Genomic DNA, 22,181 nt, shown 5'->3' on the forward strand with positions numbered 1-22,181 from the left:
AAGCTTGAACCAATTATAACGGCGGCATAAATGATGGCCGACACTAAATGCCAGGTACTGTATTAATGCAAAGGGCATCTGAATAATACAGCGTGGCGTTAATGGCAGAGCGGCGTGTGGGACGCCGAGATTGGGAAGCACCGGAGCGATGCCAGCTAGCTGTAAATTTGTGGTACGGAACACTGGTTTTGATGCCTGACAAAAAGTTTGTCAAAAAACAAGATGTACTGCAGGTACAACCCCAAAGACGATTTAGTCTTCGCTGAAGAGCTTAAGTCCACATTTTTGTGAAAAGGTCAAAAAAACAGTTCTGTTGAACATCAAGGCTCTAAATTGCATGCATACGTTTTCACAAAACATTTTAAATATGCATTTACAGAAAAAACACCCAAGACAATTTAGCCTTCTGTGAACCTAATAATTTTGTAAAGATCAAAGACGATTCAGCAGATACACATTCTCAACAATATTCAATTAACCTAAAATACATGTTTTTGAAAAACAAACAATTTTGCATCTGCAATTAAGTGTGGCACGTCGTTGAGTGGTTAGCACGTCCGCCTCCCAGTTCTGAGGACTTGGGTTCGAGTCCAGGCTCCGGCTTTCCTGGGTGGAGTTTGCATGTTCTCCCCGTGCCCGCGTGGGTCTTCTCCGGGTACTCCGGTCTCCTCCCACAATCCAAAGACATGCATGGCAGGTTAATTGGGCGCTCCGAATTGTCCCTAAAATAGTGTTTCAAAAGCATGGAAATCAATTTAGCTTTCAGCACAACTTTGTTTTAAGAAATTTTAATGTGCTCAAAAACCTAAAAGGGGTCTTTGAGTAAACATCAACAAAAATGTACAGTTGCCAATTAAGGAAGGTGTTTTAACTCAGAGATAATTGTCTGAATGTCAAAGACAATTTTAAATCTTCAAATATCTAACGGGTTTTCACAAAACATATAAGAGAATTTAAGAGATTAATAAGAGGTTGCTTAGTGAAAATTCCCGCTCTGTGACACTTTTAACCCCGCTAGCGCCTGTTTTTAGCACAACATTGAGTCCTAAATTATGTCATCTTGCTAAATATCACATTTACACCGAATGATGTTGTTTTTGCTGTTTTGCCACTTCACCTCATTATCAGCCAACCTTTTTGTCGCCAATGCTTTCATCATTTTTGTCACCAGCCCCAATAGCTCGGCGTCAATAGGCATAATAGCTGTAATACAGCAATTGAGTGATCGTGTTCGCTGCGAACGTAAACAAGCGTGCCTGTCGCGGGGGGGGGGGGGGACACACACAAAAATCACTTCACTCGGTTAACCTTGAGAGTTGGTTTTTCTTTTTTAAAGAGGGATGACTCATTTTCGCCGGTGACAGCTGCAGCTCGGGACGGGGGAGAAAAAAGGCATCTGGCGTTTAATCGTTAGGAATAAGGCCGCTCGATCGATCGGCAGTCAGTCAATGGCGGGATTCAGGTGAACTCGCGCACCTCACGTGCACGTGGGCCTCAGGGTGAATTATGCCTGGCTCATTTTCATCATCAATATCAGTGAGTAGGCTATATGTTTAGATATAAATATAAATGTAAATATAAGGCGGTACTGTGGCTGACTGGTTAGCACGTCCGCCTCCCAGTTCTGAAGACTCGGGTTCGAGTCTAGGCTCCGGCCTTCCTGGGTGGAGTTTGCATGTACTCTCCATGCCCGCGTGGGTCTTCTCCGGGTACTCCGCTCCGAATTGTCCCTCGGTGTGCTTGTGTGTGTGTGGATGGTTGTTCGTCTCTGTGTGCCTTGCGATTGGCTGGCAACCAGTCCAGGGTGTACCACGCCTACTGCCCAAAGCCAGCTGAGATAGGCTCCAGCACCCCCTGCGACCCTTGTGAGGAATAAGCGGTCAAGAAGATGGATGGATGGATGGATGGATGGATATAAATCTAAAATTTTGGGTCTAAATTTAGAACTATAAATCTAAAATGTAGTCTTCAAATAGCCTAATGGTTGTGTTTTTATAAATGCTAAATGGGCCAAATGAAATCATTTAGCTTTCCGTGAACTGACGTGTTTTCATGAATACCAAAGACAATTTAGAATCTTCAAAGAACCTAAAACAGGTGATCAAAGACAATTTAGTCTTCCATTAATCTCAAGTTCATTTTTGTCAACATTGAAGACAATTTCAATATTTTTTTGTAAATATCAAAGACAATTTATCATCTTCATAGAACTTAAAATATGTGATGTCATAAACACAATTAACGTCAAAAAAGCCAACACGACGCGGACTGTCTTTTGCGTCCGTCTCGGCCATCGCCTTGCGACGGAGACAAAAAGCGGCAAACAGGCGTCCCTAATCCGCCGGCTGAATGAACAGCAAAACAAAAGGGAGGAGGAAGGCAGACACGGCAGCTTGGACACACGGCGGATAAGCTGATTAGCAAGAAGACACGGGCGGTAATGGAGGCATGCGCGGGAACAAGAGGAATCCATGCGGTAGGGGCGAGATGGCGGAGGAAGAAAAGAAGCTAGCGAGCACTAATGATGGGGAGCACAAAGCGCAGAGGAGGGAAAAACATCGTTGGTGAACAAGGGAGGAGAAGAAAAAAAATCATAACAAAAGCAGCGCCTCGCATGGAGGAAAAAACCCTTTAAAAAGAGCATGCAACAGGAAATTGACAGGATATCATCTAAAACAAACCGTACCGTTGGTCTTCAACAAACCCAACCTAAACATTTTTATTAACATCAATGACAATTTTGTCACAGATTTCTTTATACAAATCTGTGTGCACGTTAGTGTAAACGTCAAAGACAATACTGACCCTGAAGCGCAACATTTGGTAAAATTTAGCAAATTTAGCATACTCAGATAATCTAACGTACTTGTGCAAATATCAAAGAAAATCTGACCTTGAATTGACCAAAAGAACATTTTTGTAATCATCAATTTTTAGTCATAGGCATCAACATATTTTTATTCTAATTTTCAAGAATTGTGAAAATAAACCTGATTAGAAATAGTAGAAATTGAAAAAATAAAATGAAAATAGGCCTAAAATTTGCTCATTCAACAAAAAAAAGTTTTTAAGTTTAGAGGGGGGGAAATTTTCTGCATATTGAAAAAAGGAAATTGCAAATTGTGGCTATGGAAACAGGTTTTGCGAATAAAGGATGACAGGATTGGATACCACATTGCACGTTTTGACTGAATATTATGTCAAGTACATATTGTAGTCACAAAAATAGGCGAACGATGATAAACGTTAAGTCGCATGATTGTTTTGCGCACTTTGTCTAAATTCGCTGAAAAATGTTGATGAAAACAACAGTTTTGACAAGTCTAGAAAAGATCAAAAACTATTTAGACTAGTGGTTCGCAATATGCAGCCAGCGGGCCATAACTGGTCCACTCTCATCTACAGTATATTTGGCCCGCCAGATGACGATGGAAAAAAAAAAAAATCCTGGTTAGTGACATCACAATAGTCACAGCATTAAAAGTGCCGTGAAATCAAGATGGCCTCATCTTAGTCTAAAATAATCGTGTTAAAAAATAATTTTGCTCATCATATCACTTTGTGCCTGTATTCAGTACAAAGGCACTCGATTGGCTGTGTAACCGATGTTACCACATCACAAGAAATACGGCGATATTGGCTGACTGACGCACCGTGAACGCTTCGATATTAATTCCACCAATAATTAAAACAAACGGCCGCGCCGACTGTAACTCATGCGTAAATTAATCTCACGATAAAAACAATGGGAAAATGTGAATTCTGATTAAGATAGTTATTCGTTTTTATATTTGGGGAAAATGCTTCATTTCAGTTTAGTTTTGAATGGGTCAGTTTTAAGGGTGTGACATAAGAGAAGTTCGGGGCTGATGTAAACATCAAAGACACTTTTGACAAACAAACGCATCACCCGCTGACCGCTGCGCCCGAGCCTCCATCCAGGTGGACCTGAGCTAAATGTGCAGCTAATTCAAATGAATGGGATTTACTTGGAAAAGAATATGCTCCTGTCTTTAAGCTGCTTTACTTGGCCTCACATGTGATGTTACACAACATACACACATTCATGAACACACACAAGCAACTCAGCCATTTGGTTTTGGTCTTTTTGCTGTTTGATGCAGGTAAGCGTATTATTAAGAAGCTCTCTCTCACACACACACCCGCACACAAATAGTCCTAAACATGATTTGTTTATTTGTGACTTTTCAGAGAAGCCCAGTGATGTAGGTAAATGTCAAAAGCATTTCATGAGCCAGAGGCTGAGCCACCCTATTGTTTATGTCTCTGTACTGTACCAATTATTCTGTACCGATATATAAAATATTTTTCAACCACTTTTCCCATTTAAAAAAAAGCAAAAAGGTAGCACCTTCAGACCTTGTACATTTCACACAGAGCTGATGTACAGTTAGGTCAACTCTCTAATCTTCTTGCAGCAGTTCCACTGCATTTCCATATGAACGTACCACCTCCAAGGAGGCACCCGATTATAATAGTGGATTATAATAGCTTTACCTGGCAATAACGAGGAACTTAGCGAAGGAAAAGGCCAACAAGACATTAACGTGACCAGAATATGACTGAATCTGGCATGAGCGATTGTGCTCCACCTGAATAGGTTCCCCTGTGAGCGGGCAATCGGTCGAATACGGACCAGCGATTGAGTTCCACCTTACGGCCCACCGCAAACCGACCCCTGTTTTTCTTATCGGGAAATGTTTTGAGGTGCCACATATACTATTGTATTACATTTTTTATGGTAACAAAAACAACAAGGAAGGAACAAGACAAGGAAGAAGCAGATTGCTCAGGCCACTGCAGCTATATTATAATCATACGCAGAGGAAATGGCCGAGAAGTAAAAGGAAATTTGAGAGGCGAATCCTATCGAATAACCGAATCGCAGTAAAACTAGCAACAATCGTCCACTCGTGAAAAATATTTACAGAACCTCACACAGTGACAGTTCAGTTGTGTTCAAATTCTGATTTTGAATTATAGCACAAGACCACACAGACCAAAATTTCACCTAATCAGGCACCAGGGGTTGTGTCCCACCTTAAGAGAATGGACTGTAAATTCAATGTGAAGGCATATACGTCCTCCAAGGAGGCACCCGGATGAATTACAACGGCTTTATCTGGCTATAAAGAGACACTTAGCAAAGGAGCCTCTCCCAAGGCAGCAGGTGAAGTGATGGCATCATCAACAAAAGCAACCTCAGCCCTCTCATACTCTCGCCCCGGACACTTGGCACTCAGAAGAGATCGATATAGCAAAGCGGCACACATGCGTGACGCCGCCCGACAAAGACGCGCCTGTCTCTAAATCCTGACTCACTCTGACCGGGAAGGCATCAACGGCATGGCGGCAATCAATTAAAAAACGTCCGTTGGAGAATTTCCGGCGGATAACGAGAGGCGGGGGTGAGGTCGGATGAGGGAAGTGATCAGAACCGAGGTGTGGGGGAGGTGAGCGGAGGTAATAAGGCCTCTTGTCCGTGGAAACGAGGTGAATTAATTCATCCCAAGACTGCTCTCGTTGTTGTTTGTTTAATCGGCAGCAAAAATGCTTTCAAGGCCCGACAGCTCGGTGTAATTTTCCTCGACCTTGAGAGACACCGGCAGACGGATGGCTGGATGGATGAACAAGTGGACTTATGTATGTATAGGCGGATGTACGGGCAGATGGGCAGACGTAGACGAGTGGAGTTGTAAATGGATGGATGCAGACAGAAAGATGGATGGATGGATGGATGGATGGATGGATGGATGGATGGATTAATGGATGGATGGCTGGATAGATGGGTGGATGGATGGATGGATGGGTGGATGGATGGATGGATGGATGGATGGATGGATGGATGGATGGATGGATGGATGGACGGATGGACGGACTGGACAAATGAACAGATGCTTTGAGGTGAATGACAGATGGGTAGACAGAGGGACAGACGGATAGGAGGAAATATGAATGAGGTGACGGACAAACACGTGGACACGGACGTACTGCACATCCGGATGGATTGAGGGATGATTCGACAGACGGACCGGCAGATGTGAGCGGACGGATGCATGGAAGGCAGATGGCAGAATTTCCCCGACCTTGAGAGACGCTCGCAGACAGATTCATGAGAAATGAGAGATGCTCACAGACTGATGCGTTTCTTAAGAGGCCCGTTGAGCACGCAGCCACTTTGCTGAAATCCCCCAAATGTCTGTTGCCGTTAGAAGTAACATTAACTGACGTAATTCATGAAAGAGACGATAGATGTCATCTTCAGTTCCACTATGGGGCAGCAGGGGGCGCTAGAATCAATACGACAATATGAAATTTAAATTGCCATTTTCTAAGGGCTGTAGGAACAGGCAGATGCTGATATGCTTCTCAATAGTCAACAAATCACAAATAAGTGATGGCTGGCTAGAGTGTTGGGTAGAGTGTTACGCCAAAAACTGGTCTTGTGATAACAAGAGCAAAAAGTAATGAAATTAGGTAGAAATTGTCCGTTCAAGCCAAATCATCTGCCATTAAATGGAAAATTTGACTTGGCCAGCTTTTTCATCTGAACGTAACAAGCGAATAAATCCCAGCTCTACCGTTAACGCCTCTGATGTGCCGATTTACTGGGAAGCCAGTGTGATAGTGGCTAATTACTTTTGACATGCAATATCACCAGTATCTCCTGTACAGGAATTCCAGAAGATGGCAAATTCACAGGTCGTCTTCAACTCCACATGTCCAAAACTATCTAAATGTGCAAAGCTGCAAAAACTGATTTCCCTTCTTCCTCCTAATATGAATCAGAGGCAGGTTTAACACTAGATATTCACCAGCCACACCCGTTTATGTTGAAATCAATTTCTTCCAACACCACAAATCTCTATGCGCTGAGATGCAACGGCTGTGTGAATGCTCACTTTGGCAAATTCCATCTGAAAGGGACAGGCGAACAAATCTCTACCGTTACGCCCCTGACAAGTCAATTTAGGCAAAGCCCATATAAAATCATCTAATTGCTTTCGACACAAAGGGGTGTGGGTGTGAAGCTTGATACACTAAACTTCCTGCTAACCCCTCTAGACACAAGCCTCTCATGCTACTGTTTGTCAGAATAAAACAAATTCAGGGATCAACTTCACCACCACGTTTGAAATTGGTACATTCCACGCAAGACAGCGAGCTGGGAAATAGACAGCAGTGTGAAAGGGGTTCAAACGGAGTCATAATAATTAGCCCCATCGGGTAGCAATGGACCGAGTAGAATCCAACTATAGTTCTTCCTCCCGATAGTGTACCCATTCCACGAGTCCGATCTATTCCACGTCAGCGCTTATTACGGCGTTTGTGCAGTCGCCGATGTGTCAGCTCCCGAGCTTCCTCGAAGGGGAGGCACTAATTGCACCACCAATTCCACAGCTGGATGTGCAGACGTGCCGAGGGAAAAGTGGCTCTTGGAAGGCCACGCGGATTAGGCACGCCATCGGCCGGCTGTGCCCCAATTCCGCCGTGCTGACCCAATTACCGAGGCGCTGCTCAAGGGTGAGAGGGTTCCGCAGGCATAGCCAGCCACCTGGCTAGCAAGTGAACAGACGGACAGATGGATAATGAATGAATAGACAAGTAGACGAACGGACTGACGGACAAGTGGATGAATGTATCAATGGGTGGGCAGATGGATGGATGGATGGATGGATGGATGGATGGATGGATGGACGGACGGACGGACGGACGGGCGGGCGGGCGGACGGACGGACGGATTGGATGGATGGATGGATGGGTGGTTGATTGGATGGATGGTTGATTGGATGGATGGATGGTTGATTGGATGGATGGATGGATGGATGGATGGATGGATGGATGGATGGATGGATGGATGGATGGATGGATGGATGGATGGATGGACGGACAGACGGGCGGGCGGACGGACGGACGGATGGATGGATGGATGGGTGGGTGGATGGTTGATTGGATGGATGGTTGATTGGATGGATGGATGGATGGATGGATGGATGGATGGATGGGCGGACAGATGGACGGACGGACGGATGGATGGATGGGTGGGTGGGTGGATGGTTGATTGGATGGATGGTTGATTGGATGGATGGATGGATGGATGGATGGATGGATGGATGGATGGATGGATGGATGGATGGATGGATGGATGGATGGATGGATGGATGGATGGACGGACAAGGACAGACTTGAATGACTGTAAAGTCATAAGACTAGATGGATGGCAAATGGACAGAAAGATGAATGGGCAGAGGGATGGATGGTCAGTGATGGATGAGTGGACGGATGTATGGAGTGATCAAATTAGCTCATTGTCAGATGGACAGATGAACAGATAGATGAAGGAATGGACAGTTGGGCAGATGGACATACAAAGGATGAGAGAATGTACATGTATGGATGTTTGAACAGACTGACAAATGGACACAGAGTGATGGATGAGTTTATGGATGTATCAATGGATTGGCAGATGAGCAGATGAATGACTAAGTGGACAAACAGACGGACAGACCAGACAGATGGGCAAACAGTGGGATGGACTAACTAGTTGACAAGTGAGCAAATGGATGGATGGATGGATGGATGGATGGATGGATGGATGGATGGATGGATGGATGGATGGATGGATGGATGGATGGATGGATGGGAAGTCAGACAGATGGATTGATGGAAGATTGACAGGCTGATCAATGGGCTAATGGATGAACAAATTGATGAACGAATGAGCTGATGGACAGATTGAAGGACGATTGGATGGATGCAAGGATGGCCAGACAGATTGGATTAGAGAGTGATGGATGAGGGGCTGGAGGCAGAGATAGATGGATGGAGAGATTAACGGCGGGGCATAAGGTCGGACGGATGGCAGAGGGTTGGCTAGGCAGATGGACAGACAAGAGTGCGGCCACATGAATGTATGGAGGGATAAACTTCGACGTATGGATGCAAGATGTCTGGATGGTTGGATATTTCTTAGTGTTGATGGGCGGTTCCTGTTTATTTATGAATTTGAGGCCCACAATGGAGATTAAAGGTCGCTTGTGTCGGAAGATTTACGGACTTGGGGTTCATCCCCACCCACCCATCACCTCCTCCCTACAGGCCCGCCTCTGTCTTTGTGGCCGAATGCCCACTTCCTGTTTGTTTACCACTGAATCCTCCCCACGCCTGCCAAGAAATCGGCAGCGGGGCTAATGGCAGCGCATTAGCCGTAGCACACAAACGCAAAAGTAGGCGGCCTGGAAGCTTGGAAGCCAGGTCCCGCGCCTGTTAACAAGGCCGGCTGATAAGCGATGACTCATTAACAAGCCGAGGTGCGCCTCGCGGGCCTCACGAGGGAATCGCATGCCAAAACCGTGGTGACATTTAGAAGACAGCCCGAGATAGTTTTACATTTGGATACACCAACTTGGTTTCGGGCTATTTGCTGGATTCTGCCTTAGGTTTAGAGACCACCTGCTAGTTTGGAAAGGGTAGGCGTCTGGCAGAAAAGCAATTATTACTCCTGTTTGCAGCGGCCCTTAATAAAGGTGCGGCGGCTGATTGATTGAAAAACCCCTCAATTATTTTTTTCACTGCAACCAGTAGAGAGATTGTTCACTCCAAAGTTCTGCTCTGTACATCTTCACAAACAAACACGCATAGTAACAATAGCTTCACATTTACACAGCTATTGTTAAAAAGCCACTCTAGCATAGAAAACCAACTGTAAATATCTTGAGTAGGTGCAGGTCAAAGCAGCAGGTGGTGCTGTAACACCAAAACATAACTTTAACTTCAAAAGCAAAATTCAACTGTTTAAACAATAGGTTTTTTTGCTTCTTCTATAATTGTGCATGTAATTGAAAATAAAACAGAAGGATATACCAGTACTCTACTCACTAACAAGACACAAATAAGATTTTGTATGTTCCTTGACTGTAAAATATCTCCACATGCATGAACGTAAGACGGATGTGTGGGTGGACGGATGATCCGGATGGATGGCAGCTGTATGAAAGGATGGATGGGTGGATGGATGGATGGATGGATGGATGGATGGATGGATGGATGGATGGATGGATGGATGGATGGATGGATGGATGGATGGATGGATGGACGGACGGACGGACGGACGGACGGACTCATCGATGGATAGATTTGAATGGACAGATGGGCAATCTGGACATTCGATGACATAATGGATGGCTGGATGGAGGATTGTGTTCTGTGACGTCTTGTGTTCAGCCATCGATTCGCTGAGCTCAGTGTTCTCTCTCTCTCTGTAATACATAAGATTGAATAATTTATGCTAAGTAGATCTTTGTGCCTCAGGACCCTTTTAGCGTGGAGACTCCATTATGACGCCCTTCTTCTCCCACTAGCCACCACACCCTCACCCTCACCCTCATCCTCCTCTTCCTCACTGCTCTGCGGCGCTGTGACTGACTGAAGACTGATTCAGCAGCACAATCGCTAACAACCAGAGACTAAGAACAACAACCTCAGCCGAGACTTTTTACCATTTGTCACCAGCGAAAGAAACGAGTGAGCGCCTTCGTATTGACATTTTGCTCCCTTGGATCCAAAAGGGATTCTGGATCAGGATGAGACTTTACCTCCTTTAAGCTATTAAGATCTCACAAAAGCGCAACAAATTACGTTTCGACTAATTAGATTCCACAGATTTAGAAGTGAAAAAAAAGGAACATTTCCCCTTTTACGGTGGTATTAGTAACCCGACTCCACAATCTCCACTTTGCGGCTGAGGCGCATTTTATAACCCAAACCCCTACTGTAGCTCTGAAAGACAAACAGATTAGAATATTAACCCTTAACGAAAGGGATTAATAAAGTCAAGTCGAAGTCTAAGTCTCACCGTTGCACTGAAAGTAATAGTTCGAATGACATCAGTGGGATACGTGGATGGTTCGCTTCAAAGCTACAGTACAAGTGCTGGAAAAAACGTCATGTTAGCACAGTTGTTGTCCTGAAATTACTGGGTGTAACATTTTGGTGACAAAGATGGAGTACAACTTTGTGCCGCTGTCCCCTTTCCTTGCCTACCACACTGGAATTAATATTGTAGAGCTTGCTGCGATTGGTTTAGATGACGAAAACGACACAAGGTTAGCCGCTAGTTTTCGTATTGTCGGACCCTCGCAGACGTGAACAGACTGTGTTGCCTTGATGGGTGGACATTTCACTGCTCCACAGAGAGTTACAGTTTGGCCTTCAGCAGCAACGGGAGAGTTTAAAGACCTCTGTAAATTGCCTGATTGGAAAACGAGATGCCAAAAATGTGATGAGCGAATAGCGATATACTATACATTATACAACTACTAAAACAGCAATTTCAAGTATAAAAGATGCACACAATCCTTGGTGGGGGGAACAAAATCATTCAGAGTCTCTGCCGCTACAGTTGTCAGATGAGTAACATTTCTCTCAGGGATCTCCCTCAATTGTGATGTTTCTAGAATGAAATAGGTCATTTTCTGGCTCTAACCATTCCGTGACCTCCCTCTTGCTCCCTCTGGGCCGATGGTGATGGTGATGGGCAGAGGGGAATGGGGGGGGTTGAGGGGGTAGGGGGGGCGGGGCGCTATCTGCCATGTTTCCCCTTTCATTCGCTTGTCTGTTGAAATGTTGGCATGCGTCCTGGGTGCCTCGTGCGAAGCTCCCCGGAGGAGCCCGGCCGTCTCGTTTGCCAACTCACTGGCGAGCGGGACCGGGGCAGACGATTCATTGTGGCTATTTATTGCGGCACTCCGACAAATTCCTGTACTTAAGGTGATGAAGAAAAGAAGCAAGTTTAACTCTGATTAATGTCTGCCTGCGGTGTGAACGGGGGCGGATGTTCTCATTTCCCGGCAGACGCGTCATCGCATTTGATCTAGTGTAAGTAATATTAGCATCTGTCTCCGGTGAGATGGCACATTTACCGACAAAAAGGGGCTTAAATACAAACTCAAACAAATATGAGCATAGTGATGACAGGGCAAATGTGGACTACCTGCAAGAACAGCAGTACGAAGGAGAAATACCAGACCTCTAAAGCTGCCAAGCTCTTTTTGTGAAAGAGTGAGGGGTTGGAGGTGATAAGTAGTGTTTAGCTTTTTCCATAGAGAATGAATTCCAACATTCCAACTTCTTGTATGAGGATTTAAGTTGGAAGTTGGAAAGTCCAAAATCCTTTAAAAAAGTGCGTCTTCAGAGTATGTCGCCAAGGTTAGGGGATCCCTGCTTGAGGGCGAAGGTTAGACTTTAGGGTTGAGTTTAGGGTTAAGATTAAGTTAAGGGGTTAGAAGTTTAAGATGCCAAGGTTGTTCCCTTCCCCCTCCTAACTTCCAAATATTGACATTCTTATATTATCCAAACACCGTCAGACACCCAGCAGCGCATAATGAGTCACCTTAACGGACAAGATCATGCAAAACAGCACTGCAGCCCAACCTAAGCAAGGATCGGTCACCCATGCACTGTCGCACCTCCCGGCGGGCACACTTTCCATCCAGACATCCGTCTGAATGCCGGCCAAGATCGTTAACAACAAAGTAAAGAGGAGCGCACGGCCACCTTTGCTCACCGTTTCTACGCTACTACCGCATGCATAATTTATCATTCATAAGCAAGCGGGCCCAGCTGTTGCGGTGGAGTACAGTAAAGGTGTGGGTGTACTCGTGGGCGCGCACCCAGGGAGATGTTGTGAAAATGCAAATGTGTAATATCCACTCGCAATTAAAATCCTAAAGCGTGAGGAGGCACGTTCCACCCGTGTCGCTCTGAAGTTGAGCTCGCCCACTGAAGTCAGTGACGGAACCGCAGCCATTACCAGGCAGGAGTGATTACGCAACCAGGCGGAACATTTCGGCTCCTTTGAAGCTCACCGCGGGGTGGATATCCTTCCAAACTCTTGCCGCGCTCGCTACTGTAAGACACGCCCGTCCCTGCACTGTGTTTGGAGTGCAAACACTTTTATTATTACTGTACACACACGCGCACAGCAAGAAACCGGGTAGCTGCGGCCGAGCAGAGACTGTGGCACATGAGCACGTTGGGCTTTTTTTGCAGCATAGCCTCAAATTTTAAGTGATGAATCAGCAGTGGCAAATACAGTCAACACAGCATGGCAGGAGAAGTGAAAGTCAGGTGTTAAACATCACACTACTGGTCAATTCTGTTCAGACCTTAAACACACAGGACATACAGTATTGTAATAGGCAGTGTGAATGGTCGCTGTCCAGCCTCTGATACTATCGCAAAGATTGGAATATTTGTATTTTCGCACACAACAGTGACCCTGTGACAAAAGCTAAAAATTTCCTGACGTTCATCTCTGATACTGTCTCCTTTCTTTTTCCATCTTGAATGAGCATTTTGATTGGCCACCATCCTGCCTCCGAATTATATCAGAAGCTGGGAAATCAGTACATTTCACACAAAACAACTATGTGGGGGATAAGTACAAAAAAGACAGCTGTGACAACCCCAAAAACTACAAAAAAAAATTGGTGACTTTGAGATAGGCGCCAGCACCCCCCGCGACCCTTGTGAGGAATAAGCGGTCAAGAAAATGGATGGATGGATGGATGGATGGATGTGTGAATGGCCGGCGCTGCGACACTTGATACTACTTTGGAAACTGATTAAATTGGTACCTTTCACACAGAATACAACCTCGAGAACAAACAATGGAAGAAGCTAACCCTGTTCCTTATCAATACATTCCATGACTTTTGGAGATCATCCTCAACTGCCCTTTATCATGTTAGTACCTTTCATACAGCCACCCAGGAACAAGTCAGAAATAAGACAGCTTGGACCACCACAATTCAGTGTTGATATCTTTCACACAGAACGGTAACCTGAGGAAGAAAATGTCAATTCCCAGCTTTTATACCATAAAAATGACCTATGAAGGCAGGAAATTTGTGGGTCAAAATCAACCCTCCAATTCCATATTAGTACTTTACCAGAAAAAGAATGCTTTTGCATAGTGTGAAAGGGGCTTTCGTTCATGTGAAGACCCATGCTCCAACCCATGCATTAACTCATTCACTCCCAGCCGCTTTCACAGAAGCAATCCCGTTCGCTCCCGACTGTTTTACTGGATTTTGACTGATTTTGCAAGTCCCACAGAATATTGTGTTCAATTGCTATAAAAGCATGGAACCTACTCTCTAGAAGAGAGCTAAGTTTCATCAATTTTCACAAATCTATTTAAAATTGTAAGTAATTGAGCTTTTTTTCTAGATGGCCCTGGTTGATCTCCTTTGCTCTGCTGCCACCTGCTGGCCGTTTGTGTAATAACTACCATTTCTGCAACCGTTCTTTGCAATTGAGAGGCTGCATCAAAGCCTTCTGTATGCTCTACCATAAAAAAAAAAGAAAAGAAAAAAAACGTATTTACACGTTATTGGGAGCAAATGAGTTAAGCAAGAAATATTGTCGGACCCTTTCATTCTGACTGTCAAAGCAATTTTTTTCCCCCAAAGTCTATAAAAGTCAGGCAAATGTTCCAACTTCCCAGTCAATTGTCATAGATAAGATGTTGGCAACATGTAAGGGGTTACATTTTGGGGTTTAACACAAACTTTCCCTCAAATGTCTGAAAGGTACAGGCGAATAAACGCCAGCACTTGTTTTATGGCTCCACTTTTCCTGACACTCCCGTGTGAAAGGGGCTAAACTGTAATCTGTGTGCTACAAGCACAATAATAAACACATTGCTCAATGAAGTGTCAATCAAACGGGAGCACGGCGGGATGTTTGATAGCGCTTCGCAGTGTGTACTCCATGTTTTTTTTTCCCCCCGTGCCCAACAGAGCGCATCCGGCTCCTTCGCCAGCATTTGTTGACTATCAAATGTGTCCGACGCCCTCGGGTTTCTTCCTTGGCATGCACTACCGCTCCGCCAGGTTTAGCGACAATTGGCCCAGCAGTCTGTTTGTTTTTTGCATAAAATGCTGAGACATGAGCTGTGAACACGCAAAAAACATAACAACATCCCCCCAAGCCAGGAAAAACACTGGAGTTGACACAAGATTCTCCTTCAGCCTTTTCAAACAAACCACGCCAAGCTTCTCTGACCAATTCCAGACAGAAGTCTGCCAAAAAAAGTGGTCCGTTTCAGTCTGGACACCCATTACAATGGAAATGTACCATGAATGTAGCATGAAATTTGTGTGAATTATTTTAATTTTTCCCCATGGTTTATTCTATTTTCATCCAGAATGTGACAAGTCTCTGTCAACCAGTCAAAACAAAATAGTAAATCTTACACACAACTTTCAGTGACTGCAATAATGGAAGTGGCCAAAAGCAATGGAGTACCAGACTGAACCATGTATCATGTTTCCACCAAGCGGTACAGTTGAGTTTGCCATGGTAAAGTCTAGATCAGTAAGTGCCAAACAGGATTTGAAATGATTTCAGCCTATCAGGCAGCTATACTCCACAAAGTAAACCCTAATTTGTCGACGAGGACCCTGACAAAAGCGAGCCGAAAAGTGACCTCTTACAATAAAAATCCCCCAAAAAATCTGTACTACATGAACCAGTCCAGCTGATTAGGATTTGCACAAAAAACACCATTGCATATTTTCGTGATCAGTTCAAATGTTTAAAATGTGTATCATTCCAAAGTGAACCACGGTGAAAATATGCCCAAAAGGAAACGTGTAATTACTACTAGTGTTGTTCCGATACCGCTTTTTGGCCCCCGATACCGATTCCGATACCCAGCTTTGCAGTATCGGCCGATACCGATACCTAAGGTTTTTTTTTTTCCTTAACATGAAAAACCTGCCCATTGGTTTAGAGTATTCCAGGGCCAATAGGATATCTTAGATCGGCATGCAGTGAGCATTTCACATATCAGTGAATGTCGTGCACGAGCAAGACACAAGATGCTGCATCCAAAATCCTATATTAGCTTTGGAATTAATGGTATCGGCATGTTACTCGTGAGTAGTCACCGATACCGATATCACTGTTTTAATGCAGTATCGGCGCCTCTGCCGATACCAGTATCGGTATTGGAACAACACTAATTACTACTGTGACCAGTTCCCCTTCAAAAAATTAGCTGATGTGGCTTTGGATTTCCACCACATGGGTACCGGACCAAACTGAATTGTGATCCATGTTTCCACAGAGCTGTACAGATCAGTTTGCTGACTGAGATTTGAATAGATCGCCTTACAACAGCAAACCATAGCGCTGGATTTTGGCTATCATTTGAAATGCCACACCAAACTGAAAGATCCAAGTTAACATACCAAAAACTATACACCTCCTCACTACAGCAAACCATGAATTCAAATGCCAAAAAAAAAAAAAGATACCAAACTGAACCATAAACCACATTTCCACTGAGCCCTACAAGCGAACACTCAGTGCTGATCAGGACTTGATAAGATATCAACAGACATCGGATATTTTGGGTTACCACTTAAAACGCCAAAAATGATGTGTATCATCCCGAAGTGAACAGGACTACATGGTGGAAATGAGGCCAAAGGTCCCTGTGTGTGTTCCCATAGACACACTCATGCCTCATACGTGGTGGGCTCAACTGAGGGTGTTGGGAGTGTCCCATGTGGTTAGTTCCACTCCCGTGCTCCCCTTGTTTTAATACAGGAAAGCCACAAAAAGCCTCAACACATAAGAGGCAGAGCAAGAGAAAAAGCGGGATGCTGAGGGGAGAGCCCCGCTAGTAAAGGTGGGGGGGATAATGTCAAGTGGTACTCACCAAAGACCACATTGCTGCAAACCGCAGAGAGTAGCGTCATTACGCCGACAATCCATAACGGAGCTGATGGGAAAGCCATGCTTGGTCGCTTTGATATCCTGCTCGTTGGTTTCCAAATGGGGGGTGGGGGGAAGTTCACAGGAGGAGGCGAGGGGTGGCGTCCCGATGGAGGTTACCTGCAGGAAAATATCAGGGCGGTTATTGGTTTGTTATTGGTCTACTCCGACTCCCACCATGAATAAACGACCTGGCGCATGCATCGATCGGCTTGTGTCATAACACGCTGAAGAGGGGAATGGCGGTTGAAGGGGAGGTGGGGAATGATGGAGGAGTGGGAGTGTATTGACGGTAATGAGCAGGAGAACAACGGGTAGGGGGCGGGGGATCGGGTTTGAATGAAACCAAAACAACATTGGTGGACCGCAAGTGCAATTAGTTTACCGCTTGGAAAGCAGCACCGTGGTCGGAATACGACAGTGAACAAAGATTTATTACTGGAGACGGATGCAAACTAAAGCCACTGGCTATGCTAATATTAGCATGCATGTTTATGGTTGTTTCTTCAGTGCAAAATAGTCAATAGAATGTCAGGAAGTGGTGGAAGTGGCGAGCTGTGCGGTGGAAAAGCATCAAGAGTGCTGTGCGGTGACAAAGTATCAATACAGTAATGTGCAGAGGTGAGTTGAGTAATTATTTGTAGGACTACTTTTCACTTTTACTTCAGTCACATTTTGGCTCCTTTAGCCACCTTCGAACTAGCGAAAAAGGCTCAACAATGAGTCGAACTGTGCAGTGGGAAAACGCCAATTATGAGCCTGTGATGACCCATTGTTTATTTTTAAATTTCTTCTACATGACTTGGTTCTAGTTGTTTTGCTGCTTCTGTCATGACAGAGCGCAGCATTCAAATGGCGAACCTTGCAGTGGAAAAGGGTGAATAGCAAACCGTACGGTGGAAAATAGAGTCAGTAACGTGCCATGCAGTGGAATAGCATCAACTGAGCAACAGAAGGCTTCAATAGCAAGCTGTGCAGTGGGAAATGTGTCTGTCGTGCAGTGTAAAAGTGCCAATAGCCAAGCATGCAGTGAAAAATGGGTCAGTAGCGAGCCATGCAGTAGAATGGCAATTCATGCAGCGGAAAAGTGATCGTTGTGCAGTGCAAAAGTGTCTGTAGCAAACAGTGCATTAGAATATCGAGCTGTGTATTGGAAAATCATCAATTACAATAGACATTGTCGTGGAAAAGGATCAATTGTGATCCATTCAGTGGAAACATTTAAATTTGCTGTAAAGTAACAAAAAATGTCTTTGTATTTTTAACCAGCCTGTCACATTTGAAATCATTAAAAACAAATAAATCCCCAAGTATATAAATAAGGCTCCAAAGTAAAGAAAAATAGAGCCCACCTTCCAGCTTGAGGAATGAAGCCAAACTTCACCTGTCAATCAAACCTGTTCCTTCATATACTACATTTTAAAGTGTCTTTAGTCAGCTCCAAGTTGAAAAACATATGCTGAGGACTTTAATAAAAACTTAACTAAGTGTCTCTTATGCGTCTTTTATTACCCACACACAAAACCAAACGAGGCGCTAAGTCGCTGCTAACATATTGTATAACCCAGCTGCGGTGGAACAAGCTCGTTCGCTTGCTAGCTCATTAGCTTGCTAGCTAGTGAATGTAAGTTAACTTTCCCAAGTGTCTCTGTTGTGTCCATCTAAGCAAAGAGAGAGGTTGTAGAGTTTTGGACAGACCCAACACCAGCACGTGAGCCGACTACTGGATAATAAGCTACTAGGCGCTATTAGCGCGGCAATTCACAGTGCTCCATGCGCTACGTGTGGCAAAACACCTCAGGGTAGGTGCATCTTTGGGGGCCGTAGATGGCTAACTACACACTGTGGTGATAGACATATGGGCCAAGGTCTTACAAAGTAACACGCAATTGCAACGGACAGCTACAGATTAAATGACTGTGCTTGGTACGCATATAGTGAGGGAGGGCTGATTCATGCCATGGGCCCAAATGCATCCCTTTGCCCTATTTTAGCCACACCCACAAATCTAGACAACTGAGAAGGTGAAAAAGAGTTCAATGCTATATCTCAAGAACAATAAAGAAGGGTTGGCCGAGTGATCTCAGAGTGCTAGCAGCAAAAGACTACATTTACACTGCAGGGCTGACACCTAATACAGATTGTTTTTCTTAACGCCAGTCTTTTTATGTACAGTAGAGTTGTTCACATCATCAAAACAAATGCAACTTCCACTGAATGGAATGTGTTCATGAAGTGACACATTTGTGGCAATTGTAAAGCATCTTCTGTGCTCCACTGATTGTCTTCTGCCATTGATTTTCACGCTGTTAGGACAAACAGTTGTGACTTTTGTCGCCTTTTGATGAAGTATAGGTCGGATGAGCGTGACCTGAATGTCTGAATGTGCAGACTGTAGACTCATCGGATGCATATATTTGATTTACATCCACATATCAAAGAGGCCTGGGTTGGTTGAAAAAAAAATCTCAATTGTACTGTTGACATTGCATGGGGGGGAAAAAAGGGTACATGCCACACCTGTGCAAAAAAAAAAAAAAAAAATCGGAAATGACCTGCAGTGTGAACATAGCCAAAGGCTAAACAGCAGGAAACGCCTCCAGGCTACTTCCTGGTAGGCTGCTAAGCAACCGCATCCAAATATCCAAGCCTGCGCCTGAGCATTGTGGTCCCTACGCCCTCGCCCGCGGTGAACACCAAGAAAACCAAGTGGCGTGTAAAAAGGCCTTGAAGGCATCAGGGGAGCGCGGTTCACTAACGCACTGTCGCACAGCGCTAAGTCATCCGTTGCACAGTTGCAAATGTGTATCAATAACAAACAGTGGGAAAACATCAATAGTGAGCCCTGCCTTAGAATAGCAAGTCCTGCTGCTTAAAAAAAAAGTGTCAGCAGCGAACGAACCATCCATCTTCTACATCGCCTGCCATTATGTGGGTGAGACCAGCCAACTTTAGGAGGCGCACCCTGGACTGGTCGCCAGCCAATCATAGATAAGAGTGCAGTGATAAAATGTATATTGAGCGATGGGAAAAAGAAATCATCAATCGCGAAGCATGCAGTGAAAAAGTGTTAGTTGTGATAGTGGGAGATCAGTGCAAAAACATCACCTGCTCGGTGTGCAGCGAAAACGCATCAACTTGGCAGTGGAAATGGCTTTACCGAGCAATGTCAAAAGCATCAATGACTCGCTATATGCAGCGTCGTAAGCAAGCAAGTCGTGCGGCATAAAAGGGGGCATCCTAGTTTACAAGCAGGGTGAAGTGGAGCTGGCTAACTCTGCTTTTAATGAGAATTAACAAAGCAGCGCGCAGGTGCACCTGTCTCACACACACAAAACATCACACTGTACACGCGCACGTCTGAAAATAGCCGCGCGCGCGCGCGCACGCTCATTGTCACCGAGCGAGGGAGCGTCGCCTGCGGGACGGGCGGACGGTTAGGGCGGGGAAAGGGAGGAGGGGGGGCGGGGGGGTGGATGGAGGGAGGGGGTTCGATTATTGCAACACACTTTATCGCGTCATAACAATAATGGCCGACCACAACAACGCATGAAGATGATGGTGATGATGATGATGGCACTTTTTTAAACTATAGACAGTTCAGAGGCCGTTCCAAACTAGAAAACAACAACACGCGAAACAAAACAAAGGGATTATGATGATGGTGATCTCGCATAACAGATTAGCGCGCGCGCACCAGTGAGAGGAGCGTGCTCGCTGTGCGCGCGCACATTCCTGCAGACGCGTGACAGGTGTCTCCACTCTCACGCTCCCACAAATAAGAAAATAGTAGCGAATGCTTCCAAGTGTGGACACGCACCGTTACGTTCCGCCTCCCGGTGTCTCCACTTAGGTCCGCTGTTCGCTTTTCCCTCCCGAGTGATGCACTCTCCTTTTTTTCGCGTCTTCTTCTACTCCACGCTTCTTTTTCCTGCTCACTTCTTCTTTACCTCCTTCTTGTGTGTTGTTTTTTTTATGCACCCCGTTTTCACGCGCTTGTCTGCACACGGCTGCCGCTCACTGCAGCAAAACACAGTCTGGGCTGGATGGGGAGAGAGAGGGAGGGAGGGAGGGACGAGCGAGAGGGAGAGAGATAGAGAAAGAGAGAGAGAGCGAGGAGTGAGGGAGGGGATTTTAATAGCATTTGGCCCACAACGACAGAACAGAGCAGGCAGGGGCCGGAGCCAAGGGAAGAAAAGGAAACAGGGTTGTGTGTCCGAGTGTGTGTGTGAATAAAACGTCATCAACATTTTTGTGGGTTGGAATAGAGTAGTGGACAAAAAAAGCAGCAAAAATAGTCAGCAACGTTGGATAAAGCAGAAAATATGCCAATCAAAGTAGTTATCCATCCATCCATTTTCTTGACCGCTTATTCCTCACAAGGGTGGCGGGGGCTGCTGGCGCCTATCTCAGCTGGCTCTGGGCAGTAGGCGGGGGACACCCTGGACTGGTTGCCAGCCAATCGCAGGGCACACAGAGACAAACAACCATCCACACTCACAAGCACACCTAGGGACGATTCGGAGCGCCCAATTAACCTGCCGTGCATGTTTTTGGAATGTGGGAGGAGACCGGAGTACCCGGAGAAGACCCACGCGGGCACGGGGAGAACATGCAAACTCCACCCAGGAAGGTCCGAGCCTGGACTCGAACCGGAGTCCTCAGAACTGGGAGGCGGACGTGCTACAAAGTAGTTATAAATTAGTAAATTATATACATAGGACAATACCATACTGCACTTTTAGGCAGAAATGTGGGGAAAAAAAGCAACAAGAATAGTCAGTAGTAGTGTATGAAGCAAAAAAAAAAACAAAAAAAACAATCAATAACGTAGCTCTAATTAAACAAATTAAATTACACAACAATTAATACATCCTGATCGTATTTTGCATGATATACAGTAGGGGTGTCAAAAAAAATCGATTCGGCGATATATCGCGATACTACATCGCGCGATTCTCGAATCGATTCAATAATAGGCAAAATCGATTTTTTTTTTTTTTTTTTTTTTTTTTTTTTTTTTTTTTTTAGGATTCACACCTTAAGCATGGAAGAATGTTATATGAACGGAACATTAAGCCTTAATATTTTATTTTAATGCTGTTTAAACATGAAACAGATTACAACCTCTATAAGACTGAAATTTCAGATAAATAAATAATACATTTTCATATAAATCTTACACTCTACAAGCTTACTGATTTAGTATTTTCTAAATTTGAATGAAAAAAAATCGCAACAATCGACTTAGAAATTCGTATCGGGATTAATCGGTATCGAATCGAATCGTGACCTGTGAATCGTGATACGAATCGAATCGTCAGGTACGAGGCAATTCACACCCCTAATATACAGTATATGCATATGTGAAT

At 44.8% G+C, this 22,181-nt stretch overlaps 1 protein-coding gene across 2 annotated transcripts in view; it reads right to left on the reverse strand.

Annotated features, from left to right (window-relative positions):
* cadm3 (cell adhesion molecule 3) overlaps positions 1-20,851 on the reverse strand; it is a 145,938-nt gene extending 125,087 nt beyond the window's left edge. For both annotated transcript variants that reach the window (XM_077525601.1, XM_077525593.1), the window contains exons 1-2: positions 20,630-20,851; positions 16,754-16,929 (exon numbers count right to left, since the gene is read on the reverse strand). In XM_077525601.1, coding sequence (XP_077381727.1) covers positions 16,754-16,832 — 79 coding nt within the window. In that variant the 5' untranslated portion in view covers positions 16,833-16,929; positions 20,630-20,851. The remainder of the gene's footprint in view (positions 1-16,753; positions 16,930-20,629) is intronic.
* Between the last annotated feature and the right edge of the window lie 1,330 nt (positions 20,852-22,181).

This window comes from Festucalex cinctus, chromosome 1 (assembly GCF_051991245.1).
Source record: "Festucalex cinctus isolate MCC-2025b chromosome 1, RoL_Fcin_1.0, whole genome shotgun sequence".
Lineage (NCBI taxonomy): Eukaryota > Metazoa > Chordata > Actinopteri > Syngnathiformes > Syngnathidae > Festucalex > Festucalex cinctus.